The sequence below is a fragment of the Capronia epimyces genome (assembly GCF_000585565.1).
Source record: "Capronia epimyces CBS 606.96 chromosome Unknown aczIQ-supercont1.8, whole genome shotgun sequence".
NCBI lineage: Eukaryota > Fungi > Ascomycota > Eurotiomycetes > Chaetothyriales > Herpotrichiellaceae > Capronia > Capronia epimyces.
Window position 1 is genome coordinate 341,621 of NW_006912911.1, and position 27,107 is coordinate 368,727.

General features: G+C 53.9%; 11 protein-coding genes across 11 annotated transcripts in view; 7 read left to right on the forward strand and 4 right to left on the reverse strand.

Annotated features, from left to right (window-relative positions):
- The window catches only part of A1O3_08531 (uncharacterized protein), a gene marked incomplete at both ends in the record, with an annotated part of 1,994 nt that extends 834 nt beyond the window's left edge, over window positions 1-1,160 (reverse strand). Inside the window, 4 exons of the mRNA XM_007738628.1 lie at window positions 38-476; window positions 534-723; window positions 771-985; window positions 1,035-1,160. Coding sequence (XP_007736818.1) covers window positions 38-476; window positions 534-723; window positions 771-985; window positions 1,035-1,160 — 970 coding nt within the window. The remainder of the gene's footprint in view (window positions 1-37; window positions 477-533; window positions 724-770; window positions 986-1,034) is intronic.
- A 4,652-nt stretch (window positions 1,161-5,812) lies between these two features.
- A1O3_08532 (uncharacterized protein) lies at window positions 5,813-6,199 on the forward strand (the record flags this gene model as incomplete). Its single annotated transcript, XM_007738629.1, has 1 exon — window positions 5,813-6,199. The coding sequence occupies one exon, from the start codon at window positions 5,813-5,815 to the stop codon at window positions 6,197-6,199; it is 387 nt and encodes a 128-aa protein (XP_007736819.1).
- A 531-nt stretch (window positions 6,200-6,730) lies between these two features.
- On the forward strand, window positions 6,731-8,209 carry A1O3_08533 (uncharacterized protein; the record flags this gene model as incomplete). The annotated part of the gene is made up of 3 exons (XM_007738630.1): window positions 6,731-7,362; window positions 7,414-7,657; window positions 7,730-8,209. 3 exons carry the CDS (start codon window positions 6,731-6,733, stop codon window positions 8,207-8,209), a joined length of 1,356 nt encoding a protein of 451 aa, XP_007736820.1.
- Window positions 8,210-8,419: 210 nt separating this feature from the next.
- On the reverse strand, window positions 8,420-9,530 carry A1O3_08534 (oxidoreductase; the record flags this gene model as incomplete). Its single annotated transcript, XM_007738631.1, has 2 exons — window positions 8,420-9,295; window positions 9,351-9,530. 2 exons carry the CDS (start codon window positions 9,528-9,530, stop codon window positions 8,420-8,422), a joined length of 1,056 nt encoding a protein of 351 aa, XP_007736821.1.
- A 752-nt stretch (window positions 9,531-10,282) lies between these two features.
- A1O3_08535 (uncharacterized protein) lies at window positions 10,283-12,305 on the reverse strand (the record flags this gene model as incomplete). The annotated part of the gene is made up of 3 exons (XM_007738632.1): window positions 10,283-11,425; window positions 11,488-11,952; window positions 12,042-12,305. 3 exons carry the CDS (start codon window positions 12,303-12,305, stop codon window positions 10,283-10,285), a joined length of 1,872 nt encoding a protein of 623 aa, XP_007736822.1.
- A 737-nt stretch (window positions 12,306-13,042) lies between these two features.
- On the forward strand, window positions 13,043-14,575 carry A1O3_08536 (uncharacterized protein; the record flags this gene model as incomplete). Its single annotated transcript, XM_007738633.1, has 4 exons — window positions 13,043-13,238; window positions 13,300-13,406; window positions 13,479-13,653; window positions 13,740-14,575. The coding sequence occupies 4 exons, from the start codon at window positions 13,043-13,045 to the stop codon at window positions 14,573-14,575; spliced, it is 1,314 nt and encodes a 437-aa protein (XP_007736823.1).
- Window positions 14,576-15,407: 832 nt separating this feature from the next.
- A1O3_08537 (uncharacterized protein) lies at window positions 15,408-17,155 on the reverse strand (the record flags this gene model as incomplete). Its single annotated transcript, XM_007738634.1, has 7 exons — window positions 15,408-15,699; window positions 15,808-15,932; window positions 16,038-16,134; window positions 16,200-16,438; window positions 16,525-16,773; window positions 16,848-16,909; window positions 16,966-17,155. The coding sequence occupies 7 exons, from the start codon at window positions 17,153-17,155 to the stop codon at window positions 15,408-15,410; spliced, it is 1,254 nt and encodes a 417-aa protein (XP_007736824.1).
- A 1,181-nt stretch (window positions 17,156-18,336) lies between these two features.
- A1O3_08538 (uncharacterized protein) lies at window positions 18,337-20,228 on the forward strand (the record flags this gene model as incomplete). Its single annotated transcript, XM_007738635.1, has 6 exons — window positions 18,337-18,490; window positions 18,600-18,850; window positions 18,950-18,992; window positions 19,057-19,189; window positions 19,253-20,026; window positions 20,093-20,228. The coding sequence occupies 6 exons, from the start codon at window positions 18,337-18,339 to the stop codon at window positions 20,226-20,228; spliced, it is 1,491 nt and encodes a 496-aa protein (XP_007736825.1).
- A 1,301-nt stretch (window positions 20,229-21,529) lies between these two features.
- Window positions 21,530-23,151, forward strand: A1O3_08539 (uncharacterized protein; the record flags this gene model as incomplete). Its single annotated transcript, XM_007738636.1, has 4 exons — window positions 21,530-21,857; window positions 21,912-22,013; window positions 22,077-22,383; window positions 22,455-23,151. The coding sequence occupies 4 exons, from the start codon at window positions 21,530-21,532 to the stop codon at window positions 23,149-23,151; spliced, it is 1,434 nt and encodes a 477-aa protein (XP_007736826.1).
- A 650-nt stretch (window positions 23,152-23,801) lies between these two features.
- A1O3_08540 (pyridoxine 4-dehydrogenase) lies at window positions 23,802-24,911 on the forward strand (the record flags this gene model as incomplete). Its single annotated transcript, XM_007738637.1, has 3 exons — window positions 23,802-23,853; window positions 23,915-24,464; window positions 24,524-24,911. The coding sequence occupies 3 exons, from the start codon at window positions 23,802-23,804 to the stop codon at window positions 24,909-24,911; spliced, it is 990 nt and encodes a 329-aa protein (XP_007736827.1).
- Window positions 24,912-25,561: 650 nt separating this feature from the next.
- On the forward strand, window positions 25,562-27,097 carry A1O3_08541 (DNA polymerase delta subunit 2; the record flags this gene model as incomplete). The annotated part of the gene is made up of 1 exon (XM_007738638.1): window positions 25,562-27,097. The coding sequence occupies one exon, from the start codon at window positions 25,562-25,564 to the stop codon at window positions 27,095-27,097; it is 1,536 nt and encodes a 511-aa protein (XP_007736828.1).
- Window positions 27,098-27,107: the final 10 nt, after the last annotated feature.

Genomic DNA, 27,107 nt, shown 5'->3' on the forward strand with positions numbered 1-27,107 from the left:
CCTGAACCTGAACCTGAACCTGAACCTGAACCTGAACCTGAACCTGCACCAGCACCAGCACCAGCACCAGTATCAGCATCAGCATCAGCATCAGCATCAGCATCAGCATCAGCATCAGCATCAGCATCAGCACCGGCACCAGCACCGGCACCAGCATCAGCACCTGAACCTGAACCTGAACCACTGCCCGAGCCGGAGCCGGAGCCGGAGCCGGAGCCGCTGCCTGAGCTTGAAGCACTTGGGGACGCGGACGAGCCCCAATCTTCCCAGCCTGCAGACGAATCAGGCACATCGCAGTCCTCGGATCGACGCTTGATGGCCATATCGGGAGAGCAGTCGGGTCCCTCGCATCGGCAGTTGCCGGCCGCATCGTAGGTCAAGGCCGGGAAAGGTGTGAACGGCAAAGCCGCATTGCTAGCCGGGCACGAGACAATGAACCCTGCCGCCAAGGTGAAGACGGAAGTCGGATCCAGAGGCTGGAAGATATGTCAGTCAATTTTCTAAACGAATAGAGGGAGGGAAGAGGTTCTGACAGTGCCGTATGGGTTGGCCATCGGGACTTCACCAATCGCAGCGCGCTGGTAGGAAGTGTGGAGGGCCTCGGTAACCAGGATGGATCCGGCGACGGTAAGGTATCCCTTGCTGGTGATCAAAGGTGCACCGGCGAGGTAGGCCGATGTGCCCACACCCTCGATCACAGAGGAGAGGGTGATGAAGGAATTGCTGTCTACATTAGAGTCCGGTTTCTGCATGAGGGGCGTATGACTTACACATCCGTGTAGGGAAACGTGTACTGGCAAGCGTCGACAGGAGTATAGCCAGCGGCGGTGATCGCAGAGGTGAGGAGCAGAACATGCGATTGCTCATCACTGGCAATGTACTTGAGGTTGTCATAGTAAGTTGCCGAGTAGCCGGCCGCCTCGAAGTCGGACTGGCTGAAGTTGGTGAGAGCTCCCTTGTAGAAGGCATTCTCGAGATGTTCGAGCTGGAGGCGGAGTCAGTCAATTGTCTGAAGACACGAACATTCAACTGACCGTCAGTGCGAACTGGAGGATGGTGGGATCAATGTTGGTCGATTGTCTCGGGGACAGAAAGGTCGGAAGAGCGAGGGTCTGCGCGGCCCATAGGCCCGAGGCCAACAGAGCAAGATTCTTCCTCATGGTGAATTGGTATATTAAGAAGTGAATTGAAAGACTAAAACACTAGGCGTTAGAAGGTACAGTGCGAAAAGAGAGACTGGAGTTGAGGCTGTCGTATCCAAACCTGGGCCAAAGGAATGTACGCCATCTTATAGTCACTGGCTGGATTTCTTGCGCCGGCCGACAGTGACGGTTGAACCATCGAGAATGATGGGAAATAAGATCAGAACCGCATCGAGGTGAGACAATTCTACACTGGAATGGTCTAAGCGCAGTGTTTGGAATTCCGAACCCTCCTCATCCAGCCCGGTGATCTGTTTTTGACGTTCAGGTGACGTTGAGCCCATGAGGATCTGACGGCCATCAGCGCTGGATGCGATCGAGTGGAGAGGGTTGACCCCCGGATCGTCCATCATCCGGGGCGAGGATCTACCTGTTGACACCCCGATGCGGGTTACCCCTGGGACACGAGAACCGATTGAGGAATTTCATCTGGCAGCCGGCGACGCCGTCGCTCGGGAAGGAGATTCGAGATGTCATGGGCATTAGAGATCTGTCTCCGCACCCACTACTCCGTACTGCAAGATTTTCGACCAGGATCCGCGATCGAAGTGTTGGAGTGCTGAGTGTCAGCCGGCAACCGGTGCGCTGCAAGCCCACCAACTATGGGCATAACGGTTGGATCAAATTACCTGACAGCTGGAAACATTCTGCGCGAGCAGCGCGGCTTCCAGGGTTGAGGGAGTCATCCCGTCCCGTCTGCATAGTCTTTCAATTTCAGAAAAGTAATCTTTTGAAGATTAAGCATGCTGGTTGCGTTGCGTTTTGGACAGACTGCTCCCGTGAACGCAAATCCAGAAGAGCGTCTCCTCTTGATGAGAGAACGCCTGCCTATCCAATCGAAGCTGACAGAATTTGGTGGGGCAGGCGCCGTCGACAGGGCGCGATCCGGGAAGATAGAGGACGTGAGATCTTGAACACAGAGAGTGGCTGTTTGCTTTGTTGAGGGCCTTCTCGCGCCCGTAACCCGCCTGAGCGATTGAACCTCGTCTTCCAGTTCGCGGCCTACGTCTTCCTCAAGGTGCGAAGGGAGTCTGTCAGGCAGGCCTTCCTCGTGGAACTTTTCCAGGCTCTGGAAATAGTCGATGTGTCGGTGATCACTCTCTTCCGCCCGGAAAGCCGGCTGGCCATCCACCGACCACCTAACTCTGACCGAACACGTGTGGATCGGTCTGCGTTAGGTGTTGTGAGCGTCGGGACTTCGGTATACCGTTCCAAGTCGTGGTGTCAGTGAAAGGATATAACCAATCGAGTCAACCGTTGCCAGACCCTCTACTGGAAAGTGGGAATCGACTTACTGTCACCGGTTTTACTGAGTTGCCACCAAATTTCGTGGATCGACGGGCCCTGAAGGTAGCTGGCGTTGGTCAGGCTGCTCGCGAAGATGGCGGTAAACGCGCTTTTGGGTATAGGTTGTTCGCCTACGCCGGACCAGCTAATCGTCACGTATAGGTATTTATTACTCTTCGACGTCCTCGAGATCGCTTACCTGATACTGCAGACCACACGGTGAAGAACGTAGCGAGTCGGGCCGCGGTCTAATAGAACACGTGTGGAATCTAGGTGACTTAGATTCGATATCTCTCAGGGATTGAATATAAGGTCGTTGACGGTCTATAGTATAAGAACGACGAGTATAAGATCTCGAGATCCGAAATTGCATTGTTTCAAACGGTATTTGTTCCCGATAATCCCTTCGAGGGAAGCTAAGAAGGACCCGTCGTACCTACTAGTTAACAGAGTTGACGATCGCTCTCGAGCCTCGGTATTGAGCTAAAGCTTGCTTGTCGCGACATAAAACCGTATAAAGTCTTGAACGGCTACGAGATCGGGTACAGCGGCACCCGGTTCACGGGAATGCCACTTTGAGATCATGACTCACCTAAGAAGTCTATGTTGAGAACTGGTCAGCTGGCTGGCTGGCTAGCGCTGGGAGATCAAGTCCTGGCGAGTGCCACATATACATACCAGTTCGGTTGCATAGGACCGGAAAGACATCCGCGCCACAGTATGCCACATTTGGAGGTGGTCCGGCCGATGGCAGACCAGTCAGATTAGCAATTTGTTGGTCAAAAGCCAAGGCAGGCGGGATATCTCTGGAAAGGCCTGCTAGATGGCTGGCAAGGGCCTTAATTGTGACATCCTCCCATGCGATGGTGTTGATCCCGTCGGAGAAGTTGCCTGACACCCAAGCTGCTAGCTCTGGGATGTGTTTCGTGATCGGATCTGAGAACACGCTCTCCCCGGAGGCGACGAGAAAAGTTTACATGGTGAAGATCTTGCTGACACTGCCTATTCTGTAGATTGAGTTCGAGTTGATATCGATCTCCGTCCCTGGCTTGGTGAGTTGACTTGGGCGACGAGTAGTGGAAGGGAGCAAATGGTATAGCAGGACAAGAAGGAAGGGGAAGTTGGAGTTGAAGCGAAACATGGTGTCGGCTGGAGGGATCAGGGCAACGGGTGACGATGACGGGCAAGGGAGTAGGCGTTTGTGAATGGAGGACAAACCTTTGATGCCGATGGATGGGCACGACCAGGATTTATATCTTTGACCGGTCTGCAAGCAGCTCAGGTACGTACCATGATCAAGACCTGGGACCTGGGGACCTGGGACCTGCAGGGAGATGAAGCTGGCCTCGGACCTTTTATTCTCGTAGTTAGTGCAGACGGACACCACTAAGCTAGGAAGTGGGCAGATAGACCTGTCTGAATACATACTACGTAGGTATATACATATAGATAGAAGCTTTCCTTAGATAGAAGCTTAGTGCTATAAGGGCAGGTGGGCACTGCAGTACTACTACTAGTACGTAGAATGTACTCCACAATGCCAAGGCCTCGTCTATGACCAACTTGATTGGGTGTTAGATCGTCGCCTTTAACCCTAACCCTAACCCTAACCCTTAAGCCCTACCTAAGTTCTTCTGCTTCTTCCTCCTTTGCTCTAGAGAACACGACGGCGGTGGCGGGTCTTGTTTGCACGATATTCTATTTCTATTTAGGTTAACGAGACGAGCTTTGTTAGTTGCCTCTGGTACCTGTGTGCCTGACCGCCTCAACATGACGTTAGATCGGGATCGGACAATCTGCAGCCACCCACTGCTTGGGGTCACAGGTCACAGGTCACACCAAGGCCTAAGTGACCTCGTTCCGTTCCGTCGTCTCTCTTGTTCTTGCACCTTGCACCTTGCACCCGTTTGACTTCTGAATCGAGGTTGCTTCGTTGCTTAGACCATTGTAGACATACAGTGCTGGCCATGATACAACCAGCTGCTAGAAATATCCGCATTGGTGGTGGTAGATCTACGATGGGGTGCTCGACCTGTAGGTATGTGGTGTATAGGCGCTGATGGAGAAACAGCTCCATATGTTTCCTCCTCGCAACGCTTTTCATAAGAGGAGGCCCTCTTGTCTGACTTGTCATAGAGTGCGAAGAGTCAAATGTGACGAGCCTAGGCCTCGATGTCGGAAATGTGCGAGATTGAGTCGCTTTTGTGAATACCATCAGCCTTATCCTGTGTCGGGAGCCAGAAGATCGTCTCCCCTTCGGTTTGTCAACTACGTACCTCCTGTAGGTTGTTCTCAGCCTAGTGGTCGCTCTTCGCCTCTTCTCGAGTCGGAGTCGAGAGCATTGGAGTTCTTCCAGTCGAGAACGGTCGGCGTGCTGAACCACCCGTTTGCATCTGAGTTGTGGTCTAGATATTATTCTGTTGGTCGCTCACTATGAGCTCGCCATCAAGAATGCTATCATAGCCTTGAGCAGCCTGCATGAACTCTTTGTGGCGGGTGGAAACTTGGAAGATGACTCAACCGAGCTCGAATTCGCCACCAAACACTATGGCAGAGCAATCAGCTTGTGGTCGATTCGGACTTCCTCCAAATGACCAGGCCACCGACGTTGCTTTGTCCACCTGCATCCTGTTCACTTGTTACGAGACTTTGAGAGGCCATTATCAATCAGCACTTGGCCATGTGAGGAGCGGAATGAATATCTTTGCCAGGGTGGTTGATAAGAGGCCGGAGATGGATGGTATCATTTGTGCCTTCGCCCCGCGATCATTATACAAAGAAGTCTTTGCTCGAATGGACACACAATTGATCGAGATCGGCGACGCCAGCTTCCAGGATCCTTCGAATACGCCATACCACCAGCTTCTCAGTCCATTGATAGAGCAGTCTTCACCTGTTGCGCTCTTCTCAATTCAATGCCACTTCTGCTCCACCATGCGGAGAGCCTGTTGATCCATCCAGAGACCCTCTCAGAGGGACAGCTGCAAGAAAATAGACTGCAGACAGGCGGTAATACTGAACCAATACCAGAGATGGTGCGTTGTACTTCAAGACATGATAGACGGCCAAGACCGAAGCGCTTTAGGCCCAAGAGGGTTGAATAAGTAGGAGTCGGGGATGCTCACCTTACTGATCTGGCGCAATGTCCTCAACACCATGCTACAAATCAACCCGAACGGGAGTGAAATGATTTGGGACCAGTTCGAGACCGAGCTCCATCAGATCGTTTTAGATTGTTCAAAGGGGTTGAGCTGGACAGACAGACGAATGATGTCGACCCGCAGACATCTGCTCCTACGACAACCTGAGGACACACGTTCATAATGAGTCTCGGCATTATCAAAGCTTTGTGGACAGTTTGCATGCGATGTCGCGACCCTGTCTTCACGCGACGTGCGTTGAGCATCTTGTGGGACTGCCGTCGTCGAGAAGGTGTCTGGTCCTCACCCATCACCGCACTGGTTGTGGAGAGGATCATGCACATGGAAGAGGAGGCTGCGAGACGCTGTCTTTCGGCCACAGATGGGTCGGACGTTCACTTGCACCACGCGAGCCAGGTTCTGGAACACGTTCGCATCAGGCGTCTTGATCCGACATTTGGCCCTGGTCGGCAAGCCAAGATTCGATACACCAAGAGCGTGGGTGGCAGTCCACACTTCAATCCCGACGCATCTGATGCCGTGACCGTGGAAGAGGTGATCAGGTGGTAGGGGACCAAACACTTAAGATGTGCTATAGCATTGATTCGAGACATTCTTTGCCATAGAAATCAAGTATTACTTGTGTTGAGCAGATGATGAAAATTTAGACAGTGTACAAGTACTAGGTACGGAGTACGGATAGCTGGGAGGGTGCGCAAGGATAAGCCCGCCACCGCCTTGGAGGGTATTTTGGCACGGCACGGCACTTCACTGCATTGCACATTGCACCCAAGCCTAAACCTCATCTTGGCCATGGTCTCAGATCTGCGCATCCTACTGTAATCCTCCACCTCGATTTCCTGTCTCTGACCCCGTCTTTGCCTCTACCCAGAACTCACATGACACACGCGACAGCCCTTCACATCGTATCTTATTGTCCGCATCGCCCTGTGTCAGGTGCAACCTAGCGCCGTACCGTTGGCTGTCCGCATCCCGGGTCAATGTCGTCTGGCAAAACCTTCTTCAAGAGTTTCGCAGACAAGGCTCGCCGTTGAAGGACACTTGCAGCACAAGCAACCCTTCCTCGCCATCTCCGGCCCCATGGCTACCAGCGCTCAAAGTCCTACCTCTCAAGCCACAAGCACCCCCAATGGCGACGAGCACGATGTGTATCCCCCGGTGTCCAAGAAAAGCAGGGCGAGGAGAGACAAGCAAATCACCGCAGAAGAGAATGCGAAGCTAGTCCAAGCGCGGCTTTCACAGTTGGAGCAAGAAAAGGCTGGTGAAAAGACGCAACAGGCAGAAGTGGACCGTGAAGTGAAGAAGGCCACCCGAGATCTGAACGAATTGATCAACAGCGTCGAAGGCCCCCTCAGCCGACTCGACCTTGTACAAAAGAAATATGAGGAGCTACTGGGCGAGATGAAAAAGCTGGAACGCGATTATGCTAGGAACAAGAAGCGAGCAGACCAGTTGCAGAAAGAACAAGAACGGTCTAAATCGGAGCACAATAAGACGGCTACAATGAAGGATAAACTCGAAAAGCTGTGCCGGGAGTTGACCAAGGAAAACAAGAAGCTCAAGGATGAGAACAAGAAGCTAGAAGAAACGGAGAAGCAAGCACGGGTGACGATCAATGAACGCCTGGATCAGATGCTGTATGATGTCCAAGAGGTCATGAACGGCAATACAACGGCGCATTCTGAAAATCTCCACCTCGAACTAGATGAGTTGTATGTGTTGACCTCCAGTTTATCTCGAGGCGGTGGCTGATATCCCTTCAGATTCAAGACGCGATGCAAGGTTCTAGCAGACCAGGCCGAGCTTCGGGAGATGCACTTCAAATCCATTCTTCGCCATAAAGACGCCGAAATTGCTCACCTACAGGCAAAGTACGAAGTTGAACGCCGCCGGGCCGAAGCAGAGGCTGCACGCTGTCGCACCCTCACAAACCAAGTCTCAACCTTCTCCCATACCGAGGCCGAGTTGCGCAGTCAACTCAACATCTACGTCGAGAAATTCAAACAGGTCAGTCCAACTCTTGTCTCCAATCAACTCTTTTGGTGAATACAATAGCTGAAATTGTTGCTCACAATGCAGCAGGTCGAAGATACTCTTAACAACAGCAACGAGCTCTTCCTCACCTTCCGCAAGGAGATGGAGGAGATGTCCAAGAAGACAAAGAGACTGGAGAAGGAGAACCTGACTCTCACTCGAAAGCACGACCAGACCAATCGAAACATTCTCGAAATGGCCGAGGAGCGCGCGAGGGACAAGGAGGATTTGGATCGACTTCGGAAGCAAGAACAGCAGATGCGCAACATCATCAAGACCATGCAGGACCAGGGCCGCGGTGGGCCGACGCAACAGGGGCAGGTCGACCGAGAACGTACCGAGAGTGAGTATGAAGATGAGTACGACGACGATGGGGAAGAAGACGAGGAGAGTTACGAAGGAGAAGAGGAGTTGGAGGCGCACATCGCAGACGCAAAGCCCGTTTTTGGACCCGAGCCGCCGCCGGAAATGCTGAAGGCAAACGGCCAGAAAGCCGCGGCTGTCGTTAATGGCGTCAAGCATTGAACGGTCGTCGTCTGCTCGTCAGGTGGCATTTGTACCTGGTATGCGTATCCGTATTTTTCTCGACAAGGCTATCGATATCGCTCGCTGGATTCTATAGCCCACAATGGAAATCACTTGTCGTCGTACAAGAGGCTGGCACATTTTACTTTTGGCATTTGCATTTGCATTGGCATTGGCATTGGCAATGATTTTCTCACGATCGACCCTCATTCACAGTTTACTCCGGGGCCCCTCAATATAGGAAGTCCCCAACTGTAGCACCTCGATGGCCTGCCGAACCATGTCCTCGACTATATCTTTGGCGGGCTTGACATCCCTGATGATGGCGGCAACTTGGCCCATGAGGAAGGGCATGTCGATCTCTTCCTCCTGCTCTAGATCATACTGCATGGGCACAATCCCTTTGTCGGTCAACTCCCGGATGCGCTCGGGCTGGCTCTCCCACTTCCTCAAGTAGTCGTTCATCCGGGCGCGGAGTGGGCGGCCCGAGACGACCAGGGTGCGGATGGTGTCTGTGAAGTCGGCCGAGACGACCGCCTCCTTGTGCAGTTTGCTGGCGCCGCTCTCTTCGGCGGCGACAAACCGGGTGCCCACCCAGACGCCCACGGCGCCCTGCATCAGACTGCTCGCGAGCCCGCGGCCGTCGTAGATCCCACCGGCCGCTACCACCAACGCCGGCTCCCCTGTCAACGGGCTCTTGTACTTTTTGGCCACGTCCACCACGGCAGGGATCAGGATGCTGTTCGCAATGTCGCCCGTGTGGCCTCCGCCTTCGCTGCCTTGCGCGCAGACAATGTCCACCCCGGCCTTCAGGGCTTTCTCGGCGTGCTTGGGCGCGCCCACCATGTTCATGACCAGGATCCCGGCATCATGGAGCCGTTGGATGGTGCGCACCGGAGGTACCCCGACTGCGCTGACGAAGATCTTCGCGCCGTTCTTGATTGTCACTTCGATGAGCTCGTCAAGCTGCCCGTGCGTATAGTCGTGGTTCGTCTTGCGCGCATTGCCGCCGACTTGGGGAAGAGCGAGGTCGACGCCAAACGGGAGGGATTGGTCGACGAGGTTCGCTTTCAGCTCGTCGATGATCTGGAGCGAGTGTCAGCGGATGGACCCGTATCTCGGAATTGAAGGGGCACCGCACCTCTTGTAATTGCTTCGGAGTGTATCCTAGGCCCCCAATGGTCCCGATGCCCCCAGCATTCGACACCGCTGCGGCCAAGGGGCCGCCTGAGGTGCGGGCCATGCCGGCCAGCATGATGGGATACTTGATTCCCAGGAGTTTGGTAAGGGGCGTGTTGAGACTGGGCGGCGGCGGCGACATTTTGACAGGCGACAGCGGGATCGAGTCACACGGGTGCAAGTGGTAGACAACCGCTAGAAGAGGCGTGCGGGCACATTCAAGGGTCGGGCGCCTTTTATACAAGTTCAAAGTGGTGGAAAGCAAGTCTCTCTGGTCGAGTCAACAGTAAGTGTGGGGTCGACAACTTACCCCAGGACGAACCGAGGCTGAGGCTGCCACGCTCAGTGCGGGCGCTCTATGCTGCAGTAGCTTCGCCTCTGTGGAAGTTCATCTTTTCTGGAGAGCGAGCTAGCCTGTGAAGCTTCATGGTTGGGATGAAGGTTGTCCTGCACCCCCCTCTTGCTTTGACGGAGTGAGGTGAGGCATAGGCTATCCATGTTTGCAAGGCTCGACAAGTCATTCATTCATTCATTCATGTCGATTTCTCGGTCGAGAAGACATCGAAGCGATCTCGGGAGACCGAGTCGTGCAGACCTAAGAGACACACACTGTCTTGGGAAAAGAAAATGGATTCTCTGTCCGGTCCACAACTTTGGAGAAGTGAAGAGGAAGAATGAACGGACTGGCAAGAACAACAAGATGAATAAGGATATTACGCGGTTCGCAAATACGCTAGCTGTAAAGAGGAATAATGGCATGACTAAAGCTTGAATCACCTTAGACTTGCCTATTAGGTGCCTATTAAGTGCCTACAGCCATTTCTGAAATAACCACTCTAATCTTCCATACAGAGCAGGGCAGAATACGGAGTACATCGCCTAAACACTTAGTTCTCATCTCCAGGAATCATCAAAGAATCCCTGGCCATCTGGCTGGAAACCCTGCGCCAGTGTGGTCCAATCTGGCCATACATCACTGTCAATGTCGATGTCGAAACCGAGCTTGTCACTGCCCGGATCTCCAAACAGAGAGGCAGGGCTCGTTGCAACCCCTGACGGACCTTTTCCTGTGTGAAGGCCCATATCGCCGTTGCCGTTGCCGTTGCCGTTGCTCGCCTCCCACCCTAAGTTTCGGGCTTGTATTTTCTCTCTCAGCGAGACGGCTTTGGCCCTAAGGGCCGCTAGCACTGCTGACTTTGATCCAAACCCTGAGGTGATCTCGTCCCATAGCTCGCCAGAGAAGAGAACTTCTACGGCTTGCCAGGCCCGATCCACGCTAGGGCCCTCAGGCTTGACGCATAAATGCCACAGAACATACATTGTGACGTGGTATTGTGGATAGGCCTTCTTGGCCCAGGCGAACTGCATCAACAATTCATCCTCGTTATCAAGCCTCGGCTCCAAGACCTCCAGGGCCTCGATGAGGTTTTCCTCGGTCGCAAAGTGTTCGCGAGAGCCTCCAGGATGTCGCAACAAAAGCCACTGTTGTCGCGTGACGAAGTCAAGCTTTCGAATCAAGAATAGGGAGCAGTAAAGCGTCAGTCGCTGTTGCGGTATCACTGGATTGCAGTGCACCAACCGCTCCTCAATTCGCGTCCTGGTCTCCTTCGTGATTTGTGCTCTCTCGTCCTCGCTCGGCGGAGACGAAGGCGTGGAGGACGAGGCAATGGCTGTTAATGTCTGCATGGTCCTGACAAGGTCGATGTTGATGAGTGAGAACGTCATGGACGTCCAGCCTTGTTTTGCGGCGGGCAGCTCTTTCATTTCTGGACGAAGATCTCCGTCGTCGATATTGAGGGGTAGCTTGACATCGGACGTCAGTAACAAGCCCTTTGTGTCTTCGAGACCATAGTCCTCGCCTGCGCGACCGTCTCGGCTGAGGAGCTGCCACCAAAGGCGACGACGGAGCTCAGACTGAAATGGGGAGAGGCCAAGTCGTTCCCCGTCGCGATGTAAACCCAATGACTCTGCTATACGAATGGCAAGGCCGTTCAAGACCCAGATTCCCTTGCCGCGGTTACGGACACGAAGCGCGGACTAGGGATGCCTTAGATCCAATTGACTGCTTGCTTGGGGCAATGGCGAGGAATGGTACATACCAGATATATCGCCAATGCATGGAGCCCAGTCAGGGTTGGACGGTCCAAAAAGTCTCCCTGCGCGAACGCCTGTTCTAGGCCAACCTTGAAGCCGAGCAGGCGAGCGGACATATCCTGTCCGAGAATCGCGTGGGCGTCTGGCTCGTCAAGAGACGCGGCTGAGGCAAAGTAGATGGCGAAGCACAGGGCGTGGCTCTCAAAAGACGCAGCGGCTGGTCTGTCGATAGTTGAATATACCTCGACCTCATGGGTGGGAAGATGCAGCAGCTTCAGTACAGCACAGCCCTCCACATTGTTCACGTAGCTATTCCACAACCTCACAGCCACCGATTTCGGCGGATGAAACCCAGAGAGTGTCTGCGAGGGAAAGGGGGAGGAGAGGATTCCCAAGGCGCTGAATGGGGAGACTGGGGGGCATGGTGAGCCCGCTGGCGCCGTGGTCAAGACGGACTCGATGCTTGATTCCTATACCATGGGTCAGGAACCTTGCATACCAGGTTAGAAATAGAATGGTAGTCGGATCCAAAGCCCACCTCTTGTCCAAGGTCTCTCACCTCTTCTAAAACCCTAGACAAAAGAATTTCGTTGAAGTACTGGCTGGACGATCCCTTCTGGACAAGCACATCCTCCCTGGATCGATAGCTGGGGTTGTTCGGACGCGGACGTATCTCTCTCGCTGGCTGGGGAGGGGATGCCGTTTCCGTTAGCAGGGGTTCAGCACTGCCGGTGCTTGGGGCTGGAGACGGGACGCTGACGCTGTCTCGATGCTCTGTCGCTTTAGCAAGAGATTTTTCGAGACTGCAAATGCGGGAGGCCATCTCCTCCAAAATAGTCTTCTTCGACCGCCGGATTCGTGGCCCTGACGGCGGATAGGAACATGTCTTGCCCGACCGCGTGCACGATAGACATGGAAGGCTCTTGTCGCATCGGATCTTTTTGCGATTGCAAGCGTAACAAGAACGGGAAATCGAGGCGCTGCCGGGTTCTGAAGTCATTCGGGAGAGCACAGCCCCGCACCTAACAGAAGGTCTCCGGGGTGGAGGGAAAGACGCTGGAGATGCTCTGAGATGTATCAAGGATACAATCGCTGGTGCAGACAGAGTACAGAGTACAGAGGAGGTGATGAATACCCATGGATTGCTCGGTCGGGCGTAATTGATGTCTTAAAGCCGCACCCGTCGAAATCCACAGTATTCATTTACCACCGAGGCCGAACTGCGCAGCGCATTGACCATTGACCATTGACCTGTTCAACGGTCAGTCGATCGTCTTGCGCCTCTTGTCAACCACTCGTACTCGGAGCCACGCCGCTGGCCATTCTTTGGTCGAAGACGCTCTGCAGTCAATTTCGCTTTTCCACCTCCCGACCTCCCGAGACCGCTATCTCAGGGGGTGGTGGACAGGACACTGCTCGGTGCGAAATGGTTCCTCATTCCCGTCCCCGTCCCCGTCCTCCTGGCTATAAAGATGCAAAGGGAGGGGAATCCCATAGGAGTCACCATGTCAAGAACCGTTAACTGCAGGCTTGTTGCATTTGGATGTTTGCAGGAATGCCATGTCTACACCACAATCACAACCCCAAGCCGTGGCCCTGGCGGCCGAACCTGAGACGGGAAATGCAGACATGGAGAAGGAGAAGGCATCGCAACCCGGCTTTCCTGGTGGCGATGGCCCGGACGGTGGTCTTGCCGCTTGGCTCGTCGTGCTGGGTGTTTGGTGTACTTCGTTCTGCAGTTTCGGCTGGCTCAACAGTGAGACGACGTTCCTTCGCATTCGTATACAGGCCTGACCTCATCCACTGACACCAAGCAGGCGTCGGCGTCTTCCAGGAATACTACCAGAGGGAATTGCTCAGCAGCTATTCTCCGAGTACGATCTCATGGATTCCATCGTTGCAAATCTTCTTCATCATGGGGATGGTACGCATGTCATTCTGGCTTGGGCCCTTCCATTTCCTCTGCACGGCCTTGCTGATCCGAGTCCCTCTCTAGGGCCCCGTCGTCGGGTACTTGTACGACAGGTTTGGTCCAAGGTGGCTGCTCCTGACAGGCAGCTTTCTGCACGTCTTTGGCATCATGATGGCCTCGCTGGGCACCGAGTACTATCAAATCCTTCTTGCCCAGGGGTTGTGTTCTGCGATCGGTGTCTCCGCAATTTTTCAACCTGGTATGTCATGTCACGCCAGCCTTCCCTTCACCCTTCACGCCTGTGGCATGGATTCGTTGCCAGGAGACTGACGATGACGATTGCAGCCTTCAGTTGCATCCACGGCTGGTTCAATCACAAACGCGGCGCGGCCTTTGGCATCCTGTTCACCGGCTCGAGTGTTGGCGGTGTCGTCTTTCCGATCATGGTGTCACGCCTCATCCGCGAAGTCGGGTTCGGCTGGGCCATGCGTGTTTCCGCCTTTCTCATGCTCTTCCTGCTGGTCGTGGCCAATCTGACCGTCCGTCCCTTCTATCCTCCACAGCCTCAGACGGTCAGCGGCGCCCAGCTCCGCAAGCCATTTACCGAGACCGACTTCGTCCTCATCACGGCCGGTTCATTCCTCTTCAGCTACGGCTTCTTCGTGCCTATCAACTATCTTCCCGTTCAGGCCTTGGAGGCCGGCATGGATCCTGGTCTCGCGCAGTATCTGCTTCCCATCCTGAATGCCGCATCACTGTTCGGCCGGCTCTTCTCCGGCTTTGCGAGCGACAAACTCGGCCGATACAACATGTTTGTCACCTTCTGCTACCTGTCTGGCATCTGGATCCTGGTCCTTTGGCTGCCCGTCTCGACCGATGCGGCCCTTGTGGCCTTCGCCGTGCTCTTTGGATTCTTCTCCGGCGCTTTCGTCTCGCTCATCGCCCCGCTGGTCATCCAGATCTCGCCGTTTTCAGAGATGGGATTCCGAACAGGCATTGTCCTGTTCGTCACCGCGATTGCCGGATTGACCACCAATCCCATCAACGGAGCCATACGCCAACACTCAGACGGTTGGGTGGGTGTCAAGGTGTTTTCCGGAGTCTTCTGTCTTGCCGGCACTACCTTGGTGCTTGTGGTGAGAATCCGACGTACGGGCTGGAAACTCCTGGTGCCCTTCTAGACCATATCATATGCCGGACCGTATGCCAGACCATATGCCATAAGGCTCGGCAGCGGCAAAGAAGAAGAAGGCTTTTTGTGTATTCATAGTTATCTTCTCGGTATCGGTTGTGTTTTCTGTTTTCTGTGCACAATCAGCCATTGCCCCCTTTTGGGAATAGATAGATAGATAGACGGAGGTGGAGGGGAGGGGGGAACGACATCGCTGGTCTAGTTAGATCAGTAATCGCCACTCGAAAAATAACAAATAACTAATAACTCCTATCTCATAGTAAGAGGTCCACACACGGGTACAGGTCGATATCGATTTCACGCCTTTCCAGCCTGTCCAGTGCTTCAGCACAGGAAAACAAAGAACCAGGCAACAACGCTGAGGGCAGGTTTCTAAGTCGATTCCATGAGCAACTTGTTCCGATGATCTCTGACATGTTTATACTCGGAGGTAGCGGTTGCCAAACTACTGCACTGTATGTATCTCCACGATCAGGCCCAAACCAGCCCGAAAACTGGGTGGTAAGGGTTGGGGTTAGTGGCAGTGCGTGAGAGGGACGGACACGAACGAGGCTGAGAGGAGAGGGTTGATTGCTTGACTGGTGAAGCAGAAGCGAGCACTACTCTTATCAAGACAGACAGACAGACCTTTGAACTTTTACTTCTTCAATCATCGACCAGCCTCCAGCCACCAGCCACCAGGTCCCTCAGTAACTAGGCACTAGGCACTAGGTACTGGGCACTAGGTACTAAGCTAGGAATCGGGTATAGTAAACAAGTATCCGTACTCCGTATATCTATCAACATCTGACGAGCAACTACCTCCTCCGCCCGAGCCTGTCTCAGCCCAACACTAGCTTGGTGAAGCCGGTCCGAACTCGTTCTGCCGCCGTCTCCTCCTTGCAAGAAGCGGTGAAGACGCCTGTTTCCTTCCTCCTGATGTCCTCCTCTATTTCATCCAAGGGATAGAAGGTCGGCGCCTCTTTGAACATGGCATCAAACTTGTTCTTGATATCCAGCGGTAGTTCGGGCGAAAACTCGCTATCCCGAGACCAGATTCTCAGGAGATGGCGAGGCTCATTCTCGTCGTCAATGTAGCCTCGGCGAGCATGTTGATGGTGTAGATTGTTGACCCTGTGTAGATGATGGTGTCAGTGTCAGTGCCAATGCCCATGTCCACAAGCAATTCACGGGACCGGGACCGGGGCCTGGACGGAAGTTGGTCGACGCAGGCTGACGTACCATTCAATGTCGCCGACTTGGAGGGATGACTCTAGCGAAAACTGCTCCGATATCCATTGCCATCCTCCGAAGGCTTCTCGCTCCTCGAATGTCAGGGGCGGGAATTTGTGGTCTCGCTCAGGTGCCTTCAAGTTGGGAAAACGGGTTAGTGTCGGTGCAACTCAGAACAGTGTAATGGGAACCGGGACTGGGCCTGGGACTGGGCCTGATCGGTATCTAGTCTATCTTACCTCTGCGTAGCCGATGAATGTCCTGGTGGCGAAGTTGATGTACAACTTCTCGTTCAGCCAGTGGATGAGTCTGACACCGTCTTCGGGGATTCCGTTCCTATAAGGCCAGCGTTGAGTGTGTGTCTCTCTCATTTCGATCGGGGGCTCATCCTTAGCACTTACGCTGTCCATCGGAATTTTCGCTCCGCCAGGATTCGGAGAATGTCAGGTCGGTGTTCGGCGAGGTGGTTGTACACCTGCCAGCCACTGGCCACGGTCGACTGTCCGCCCGAGCTGGGCAGGGAGAGCGCCATGAGACCGACAATCTCGGATCCCGCATCGCTGTGGTACATTTGCGCGTCATTGTTCTGGGCCGACACGAAGATCTTGCCTCGTTGAGCAGGGTCGAGGTGCTTGATGCTCTGTTTCAACCAGTGTTAGAAGGGAGTCGAGGTTGGAAAGGAATGACGGGCCGGGCTGAATCGACGTCCGCTCGCACCGCACTTACCTTAATGTGACAAATCCCACGCCCAATGCCTTGATCCAGACGGGTGTCGGCGACCCATGAGTTGAGGCCGAGGAAAATCAAGACCTGCTCTTCTCGGTTGTACTTCTGGATGGGGAATCCTCTGAGCAGGGTGATCCCGGTGCCCTGGTACAGGTTTTTCCCGATCGCCCGCAGAGACGCGCCTAGCTTGGGGAGAGGGAAGGTCGACTGTGCTACGGCGGATGCAGGCAGGGAAAGTTTTTGGAAGGCCTGATGCCCATCAAGTCAGAATGTTTCTGTTCTTATTTGACTCGAGTAGCATGGATATATCTTGATATACATACCTTCAACCCAGCATCGATCTCGGCAATCTCGTCGTCCTTAAGAAGTCGAACGTACTTCTCAGCTGGATGGATGTATCAGATGAATTGATCGAGGCAATCTCCAAGGGGACTCCCATACGATGAGCGTGTAGGTCTTTTCCATTCCATACCAATGGTCCGGTCAGCTTCTTGGGCCAACCCTTGGGCACATCACCAAAGTCGAAATTCTCCGGATGCGCTGCATTGGCTTCCTCCCATTCGCGCTTCACAAAGAGCGTGCCGGGTGCATCGGTGTACTGGTCGTAAGGGAGAATCGCAACATCCGCCATGGTCGCTAGGCACGTACAAGGAGTGGTTTGGGAAGGGCAGGAACAGGAACAGGAACAGCAACAGGAGCACGGAGCTGGTATAGGGGTACAGTGTGAAGTGTACAGGGCAATTGAGAGGGAGGAAGGCTGAGTCGGAAAAATATAAACATGGGCCTGGCAAATCTTCTTCACGTGGCTGGCCCCAAGGATGCCTGTCCACCATCCACTGTCCCCTATCCACAGTCCATTGGCATCTGAATAGGAATACTCCGTACGGAGTACACTGATACAGTAGTGCTTGGGTCTTGTCTCTTGGGTACCTCAGCATGGCACCTGGCATGGCCTTACGGGGACCCGCTGCCAGATAAGCAGATAGCCGAATGTACAGTAGATGCCGAGCGAGAGACAATCTGGAGGAAGAGCGGATCCCGCACAGGACCTTCTCCACCACATCTTGAGGCGCCTGACCTCTTTGGGAAGTTATATGTATCCATACGCGCTATAGGAAACTCGCCCAGGATGTCGCCATAGCAGAGCATGATCACGACATCAGGCTCAACTTGCTTTTCGACCACTTTTTCGGCCACCTGAACAGCGAACAATGTGGATCGTGGGCCCGAGACAAGCCCGTTGGAACCGCACGGCCGGAACAGCAGCCAATATCAACGGTAGCGAACACAGGACATACTTTGTACTTACTCCTCTCAGCTCTGTAATACAGACTCCAGTTGCCCCTTAGCATGGTTGCCAAGGAGGATGAAAGCAGTACAGGCTCCGTGCAAATGATCTGGCTGGCCTTGCCCGTCGATTGTGCCATAGCGGGTCGAAATGGTGTTTTCTGAACCTCAGACTGCTTCCGTTATCTGGACTGTGGTCAGCACACCCTGAATGGCCTGTGACAGCACCCATTTGGGCGATTTTGGTCGGGCTTCACGCCCGTCGCCTCGGTGGATTCGAGATGGCGGCCAGACTTCTGGAATGCCTTCGTGGGGCGCGCTTGGGCGATGGTGAAATATCATCTCCATGTGGTCGTGATCGCCTTGCCGTCGCGTGGGAGAAATAAAAATCTTCCACAGCGAAATCCGCTATATATTGAGATAGCAGAAGGACCACGGGGCTCCGGCGTAGGAAGGCTTCAGTGAAAAGTGCTGAACCCTACCGGTTGACTTTGAATCCCCGAGGAAGTAGACGACTTCGCCATCATGCACGCCAAACGACAAGGAAGAGCCTGGTACCACTGGTTTGCCGCTGATGACAGCCCCGAGGAGCGCAAACTCATCCTGAAGCTGGATCTGCTCATCGTGCCCTACGCCTTTCTGGGTTATTGGATCAAGTTTATCGACCAGTCGAACATCAGTGAGTGCCATTGTCTATACCCATGTCTATATCTACATCTGTGTGCATCGTTGCCGTTTGTGTCTACCAGTGGTGTACCGTGTACTAATCCCTCTGCTTCTGCTTCTAGCCAATGCATACGTCGCCGGCCTCAAGGAGGAACTCGGTTTCTATGGGAATGAGCTCGTCCAACTGGGCGTCGTCTATACCGTCGGGAGCGTCGTCGGCCAGCTTCCATGCACATATCTCTTCCCGCGCTTTCCCATGCATTACCTGGTCCCTGCCTTCGAATTGGGCTGGGGCATCTTCACCCTCTTGCAGTACCGCGCCTCCAGCTACGCAGAGCTCATGGCATATCGATTCCTGATTGGGCTTTTCGAGGTGAGTAGAGGATTGGATTCGGGCCTCGGGTCTCGAGTCTCGAGCCTCGAAGACCGCGTGTGTCTGCCACATATACTGATGGATGTGTTCTTTGTGCAGGCTGTCTTCTTCCCGGCTGTTCACTATGTCCTCGGTTCCTGGTGTAAGCAGTTTACCCCCCTCACATCTCTCTCCTGCTTCTTGTTGCATGTCTAACAAGCACCTAGATCGCGCAGATGAAATCGGTCGCCGAGGTGGCATGTTCTACGTGGGATTGACCCTGGGTACTCTGACTGCTGGTTTGATCCAGAGTGGCGCCTCGGCCCATCTCGATGGTGTTAGTGGTCTATCAGGCTGGAGGTGAGCTGCCCCCGAAACCAGACATGAGGGAGCTACTGTTCCTAACTAGATCGCCCTCTTTAGGTGGATGTTCATCATCAACGCCCTTATGACAATCCCCGTCGCCATTGCCGGCGTATTTGTCTGGCCCGGGACTCCCGACAAACCCAACAGATGGTTCCTGTCACCTGCCCAAGTGGAAATGGCCCGCGAACGCCTGACCGTCGGCATTCCCAAGAAGGCGCGCAGTGCTCAAGTGACGGTGAAGGACCGATTCATCCACATCTTCACCGACTGGAAAATCTATACCCTCACGCTTTGGGGGTGTATCTACTGGAGCATCAACGCCGCATCTTATGGAGGCTATCTGATTTGGTTGAAAGGCCTGAAGCGCTACAACGCATCTCAAATCAACGAATACGGCTCGACCTCGGCGGCCGTCGGCATTTTTTACGTGCTGTTCCTCAACTTCGGCTCGGACCTCTTCCTCGGCCGCACCGGCGCCATCACTCTGTCATGCGTGGTCAACATCATTGCCATGATCATCCTGACCATCTGGAATGTGCCGGAGGCGGCACTGTGGGTGGCATTCAATCTGTTGTACGCCCAGTTCGGAATGAGCTCCGTCTTCTACGGATGGGTGAACGATATCCTGCGTAACGACACGCAGGAAAGAGCATTCACACTCATTATCGTGAATGCTGTCTCGCAAAGCACCACTGCCTGGATCCCCCTGTTCACTTTCCCCACCAAGGAAGCCCCCAGTTTTCCAAAGGGCTACCCGTTTGCTCTGGCCATGTCGGCGGTGCTGATTCTGTTCACCATCTTCGTGATCAAACCGCTGCATAAAAGACAAGAGTAAGTCATCCTTGTTCACGCTCCCTTTGTCCTCCTTCCCTGGATCATTGCTGACGACGGGTGCAGAAGAAAGATTGCCCTTCAGATCAGCTCGGAATCGGAATCGGAATCTCCTTCGATTGGAGATGCGGAATCTGAGAAGAGCGCCCATATCAAGCAGGACGGTCTTACCACCACGGTCAAACCTGTGACGGTAGTGTAGCCAGCCGGTGAAGGAGATTTAGACTATTTCGCGAATAGACCATGTGGGGGTTTACTGTTACACTCCCCTGTTTTTGCTCTATAGAGTGAACATATAAAAGTACGAGGGAACGAAATGGATACGCTCAGCGGTTGGTTCTCGGGCAACTTAAGAGATAAGAAGCCGCAATTCTTCCATCCAGCTCTACATGGGAATGCGATCTTCTACCAGACTCCTTTTTTGGAGCCTGCGCATGTACTTGATGAGCAGTGAGAGGCCGATCCCGCAGACACGGGCCAGTCCCGCATACTTTTTGAGGCTTACCTGACAGAAGACATACAAACCTCAGTCTCTTGTAAGGAGACGGGTGAACCATTGAACCAGAGCACGTGGTGAGTCTGGTGAAAGGGCTGGCGCACGCTAAGTTCATCGGAGGTAATTCCTCCAGACGGATATCGTATTGCGCGGCCAGTACCGAGGTGGACGACTCGAGAGCGAGATCAGCTCATGGCCGAGAAGGAGAAGCTGCTACGCCACCCGTCGCTGCACAAGGAGCCCGTTCCAGTGGAGAGGAAATCCGGCCATCTCCATTGTCTTGCAGCATGTCGGCGACCAAGACAGGTCTAGATCAACCGGGGACCGGATCCTCTGTATCGACTAGTAGATCCCGAGATGGAGTCTATGTGTATCCACCAAAGCCCGAGCTGGAGCCCGTGTTTGGGAGCTGGCGATGGGCAAAAAATTTCTCGGTTTGATCCTCCATGTAACTGGCGATCTTCGTCGATGTCCAGAGGTCTTTGCAGGAAACAGAGTAGCCGAGTTTATCCTTGTCACGCTTCGAGAGCATGAACATCCTCGAAGGGCTAGGTGCTGGGTTATCTGGTCTCTTGGAACCTAGGCTTGATCTTCGTAGATGCAGTGAATTGGATTGCGTCGAGGACCCTAGACCCTGTCAAGAACATTGGCAGGCAAACCTCCACCCTCTGAGGTACAGCCACATATCTGAAGCATGTTGATATACAGCGAGGGCGAGAGGGGAGGAACTACCGAGTAGAGATAGAATAAGAAGATATGGCTAAAGGCAATACAGATACAGAGGACGGGGGTCCTACTACTCCGTACTCACTGTCCTTTTCCCAGCCTCAGCCTCATACGGCGGTGAGTGCGGTATAGGCAGACATACTTGCCTGTACAGATCCAGGTAGTGGAGCGGCTTTAACCGCCGGATCAATGGTAAATCCGTGAATCCAGCTTTACTTCCAATGCACCTGCGGACTTTTCTTTGCACCATCAACCACTTGCACCTGCCATCGCCAGGCATAATGGAGAGGGAGCAGAAGCACTTTGAGTTCATCGACTCTACAAAGAGCGATAAAGCCACCAGAAGATTGGCACGTAGCCATGCAATGAAGGGCAAGAATGCCGGCAAGACCCTCCATCGACATCGACAGTCGAGACTCGACCTGCGAGGCCAGCAAACAGCCACTGCACGAGTTCCAAACCGGCGGAGCGCTCAGGAAAATGAAAACCGGCGCACCCTTGCTGTACAAGACTCACTAGACTTGACCTACCCGGCGCTGAGCGACAAACTACTGTCCGTCTCATTTCCAGTCGAAACCACGCCGCAGGGTCTAGGTCTCATCAGCCAGTGTAGGTACGGGATTGTCGTTGACCTCTGCCGGCCATTTCCCTTACATTCTACAGTCTTTGATACCGTCGTCCACGCCTTGTATCCGCCACAGATTTGCCGGTCGCTGGAACAGACCAGGTTATACTGGCTGCAGGTGCTGTTTATGGACAAGACGGGTAAATTCCCACACTGTGGCGTGTGCGCAAGGCTGGACTGACTAAAGTCACCATTTGTTGTAGCTTATCACTGTTCCCTCGCACTCATGGCCACCCTGAACGCCTTCTTCTTTGGCCGAGAGGCCGTCCCCTCCAAAGCCATCTACCATCTAGGCCAAGCCGTGAGCTTGGTCAACCAGCAACTCCAAACTGCAGAAGCCCTGTCGGACTCCAACCTCGCCGTCGTGAATTTCCTCGTCGTGCAAGAGTTGCTGCGAGAAGCACAACCAGAAGCCGAGGTACATCTGAGGGGCCTCCAGAAAATGATCCAACTGCGCGGCGGCCTTTCGCAGCTGGGAGAAGACAGTCCGCTGGCCATCAAGATTTGCAAGTAAGTCTCTGTCGCAGCGGCCGAGGAAATGCAGATGGGGTGTGAAATCTGATCTTTCGGGCGCTGGATAGATCTGACCTGGACTATGCCCTACACTATGGCACCTCGCCCTGCTTCTATCGAGACCGGATGTCCGACGTCGCGCTGGCCCTGGCATCGGAAGGTTTGCTCATGAACCGACACCTGGGCGACTGCCGATCTAGATTCGACGGAATCGATCCATGTCTTCGGCAAATACTGCTCGACGTCACCAATATAGCGTCTTTGTTCAACATGGACTACAAAATGGATCCTCACACATTTCAAGAAGTCATCGTCTCGCTCGGATCGCGCTTGGTTCGCTTCCATCCCCTGTCTGGGCCTCCACTGGAGGGTAGGCTGGAATCAGCCTGTCATGTTGGGCTCATAACCTTCGTGACGACATTCTTCCTCCAGTGTGGTCGTCGCCGGTTCCTGAAGTACGGCCTCGTCGGCCAACATCTCAGACAGGTCATCGACAGAGGGTTAGACAAGCAGGACGATGATTTGATGCTCTGGATTCTGTTTATCGGCGGCACTTCTGTTTTGGCAGACCGAGATCACGCGTGGCTAATGCCAAAGATACAGCGGACACTTCGATCCTTGTCCATCGAGACCTGGGCAGGACTGCACCAATGTCTTGTCTTATTTCCCTGGGTCAACTCTCTTCATGATGAGGCTGCGAAAGCGCTCTGGGATGCAGCGGTAGGGAAGGGAGTCGGGCCGTGTTTGCACCTAGATGCAGATTGATTGCGTCGACGCGTTTGCCTGTACCCCTATGTCTCTCTCGTGTGCTTGTGGCCGAAAGACATGTGTGTGTGGTGTTGCCACCGGTATGCGGACGGAACTGCCTGACTCGCAGTTCGATTCAGAAGTCATACTCTCGGCCCATTTCCCCTCCGCTCTCTGCCACCCTCGGACTTTGCGGTGGACCTGCGGACATACCAATTTCCTCGAGCAGATGTCAGCTACCCAGACATCCTCCGCATGATAGAAATAACGCCCCACACAACGGTCAAGTGCCGGAAATCATCCAATGAGAGAAGTTTTTCCTAATCGGGAAGGCCAATCATGGCGCTGCTAACTTGTCTATTGCTAAGTCTACACATCACTTACATCGCCCAAAGCCGGTCCTTGAGGCGTCAACAAGCTTCAAAACTTGGTTTCGACCCAATACCGAAGCATGAAACTTCTCGCGACGACCGGACTTTGGGCTATATCCGGATTGGGACCGGACTTTGGCGCGAGCAGCTTCTCTCAGGACACAAACGGGTATATAGAGCCCTGTCCCAGCAAGGAGTGGAACGGCATCATTTACGAAATAAGCTGTCCACTCATCCCTCATTCGAAACAAGAACAATCCAGTTGACACTTGTGCGTCTTCGTCAAACAACGCCGCCATGCCTGAATTGGTAGGAAAGCAGATTGGCTCGACGGGATATGGTCTGATGGGTGAGTGGACTTGTGACATGAGGCTCGAGTCTGAACTCTGCTGACAAGTATGCAATCGCAGGCTTCACCAGCCGTAGCCCCCCAGTGCCGATCGAGCAGGCCTTCAAAGCGATGCGCGCCGCCCTTGAATCCGGATGTAACTTCTGGAACGCGGGAGAGTTCTACGGCACACCGGAATGGAACACGCAGACACTCCTGGCGGCTTACTTCAAGCGATATCCAGAGGATGCTGACAAGGTGGTGCTGAGCGTCAAGGGGGCTTTTGATTACGCGACGTTTCGGCCTGATGGATCACCCGAAGGCATCAAGCGCAGCCTCGACAGGATCCTCAAGGACCTGGACGGGACCAAGAAGGTTGACATATTCGAGTGTGCGCGGGTCGACCCAAACACCCCTCTCGAGGTGACTTTGAAGTACCTCGAGGAACAATACGTGAATAAGGGCATCATCCGCGGCATCGCCCTCAGCGAGGTCAACGCCGAGTCCATCCGCCAGGCGGTCAAGGTGACCAAAATTGTCGCCGTCGAGATTGAGTTGAGCTTGTGGGCGACGCACGTATTGGAAAATGGGGTTGCGGCCACGTGCGCCGAGCTCAATATCCCTCTGATCGCGTAGGTATTCGTGTTCTACGGCTTTGGGGGGTGCTCTGCTGACTCGAGGGGACCACTAGGTACTCTCCCATCGGCCAAGGAATGCTCAGTGGCCAGCTCAAATCAGTGGATGATCTCCCCGAAGGAGATCATAGACGCTTCTATCCTCGCTTCCAGCCTGACACCTTCCCCATCAATCTCCAGCTCGTGGATGAACTGCAGGCGCTGGCCAAGGAAAAGGGCTGCACCCCTGCGCAGCTCGCCATTAGCTGGACCAAGAGCCTGGCCAAGAAGCCTAGCGTGCCTCTCGTCATCCCCATCCCAGGTGCCACAACCGACACTCGTGTACGCGAGAATGCTCAGGGTTACGAGTTGACGTCGGCCGAGCTGGCTGCGATTGATGCCATCTTGGCCAAATTCACCATCGTAGGCCGTCGCTACCCTGAAGGCATCGCTATTGATACCTAAGGGCCATTGATTGCTTTTTGATGTCGTGGGAGCCTAGGCTTTTCTGGGCTTGGTGGGAAGGATGCAGTTGTCTTTTTGGCGGTCGGGGCAAGAGGGCGAGGAAGCGTCAGGCTTGTTGAGCTTCTCTGCCCAAAGCTGAGTATACCGTAGTTCTATACCACTCGCTTTTTGACGCATCCGCAGGAGGAAATGGGTTGGCAATTGAGCAGTGAAGTTTTGAATGGCTTAGGGGCCATACGGTATACAGCTCTTCCTAGCCAACTTCCTCTGCAGTCGCGCTCGCAGCAACAATGACACTAAGCAGGTGGAAGCAATCTTCCCTCGCTTCATTCTCGTCGTCAGTTTTGAACTCGCTCTTGAATACCCCATGAAAGGCTCAGGCTAGACTGGCGGCAACTTAATGCAACGCTCTATGGTGGGACTCACCCCAATCCAACCATGCCGCTTTTACAACTATAGTACTCCGTACAGTATCCGTACTACGACGCGCCCCTCACACAGTGTCCCTGCAATCCGCGTCGCGTCGCGTAGTCTACTGCAATCCAACCCGCTCCCTTCGCACCCTCCGGATTCTTTCTAGATTCCTTTCTAGGTTCCATCCTAAGCAGCACATCACTGCACCGATACCGATACCTACCCCAACCCCTAGCATGGCGCCCATTCGAGGACTGCTCCGTGCATACCACAAAGAAGAGCAGTTCTCTCTACAGACTAGGGCTCCCAGTAGCTACAATCCTCTCTATTCATACCGCCTTTCTCGAGGCGAGAACAAGCATTATCTACAGCAGTACGGTGACATGTACTTTCTGCGGCTTGCCAAGTTGAAACCTGTTGTTGAGAAGATTGCAGAAGACGACTGGGCCGACTTCGAGATTGCAGGGGAAAAGGCGCAGAGGGTAGAAAGAGTGCTGGATGTCCGACAAGGTCAGCTATGCTGGGTGGTGGGCACGATATACATGGACCTGCCGTTGAAGCCCAACATTCTGGAAGACATTGGAAAAGAGCATTGGATTGCTGGGCCTCCGCCGCGACACTCATATTTCTCTGCGGACAGCGAGACACAGGTCTTCTTAGAGGACGAATCCGGCCGGCTCCATCTCACAGGCCAAACGCTGAAGAACAGCCTACTGGTCACGGGCGTCATTGTCGCAGTTCTCGGAACCGAAAACGCAAATGGAGATTTTGAGGTGCTGGACCTACACCTTCCTGAGCTGCCTCCGCAGCCGAAGAGGTGGGAAGGGAGTGACGATGACGAAGAAGAGAAGATGGACGTTGATCAGCCAAGGAAGAAGGTGGCTCTGGTCAGTGGCTTGGATATTTCGGGGACCGAGGCGGACACCCTAAGTATCTCTCTCTTGACCGAGTACTTGCTTGGCGAGGCGTTGGACGACGATGACCAGAATGAAGCCAATGCAATCTCCCGTCTGATTATTGCCGGGAACTCGGTCGCTTCTGACCTGATGCTCAACCATGAACCTTTAATCGAGGATGGCAAGAAACCTGGCAGTCGGAAATACGGCTACGATGCATCGGCATACAATCCTTCCCCCACCGAACATTTCGACCAATTCCTCGCGGAGCTCCTTCCCAGCATACCAATCACCATTCTAGCAGGTGAACGAGATCCAGCCAACCTCAGCTTGCCCCAGCAACCTATTCATCCCGCCATGTTCCCACACTCGAGAGCTTATGCATCTGCAAACGTCACCGATCCGGGAGAGGAGGAACCTGGGTGGCTCGACAGCGTCACCAACCCTTGGGACGGTGACGTTGATGGATGGCGATTCATGGGGAATAGCGGGCAACCTGTGGATGACATTCTGAAGTACATTGATCTTGGTGGACCTGATGGCGACGGTGCGGACGGAAGGATGGAAATTATGATCAACATGCTTAGATGGAGATGTGGCGCCCCTACGGCTCCGGATACATTGTGGTCCTATCCGTTCCGGGACCGTGATCAATTCGTGATCGAGCAATGCCCTCATGTCTTTTTTGTGGGGAATCAGGCCCGGTTTGATACTCACGTTCTTCATGGGCCCGAAGGGCAACAAGTCCGACTCATTGCAGTTCCTCGATTTCATGAGACCGGCGAACTTGTGCTGGTGGATTCCGAGACCCTTGAGGTCGAGGTGATCAAATTTGACGTTCACGATCCTTCCCAGCTGGACTTGAATGGGTCATGACATTGTGCCA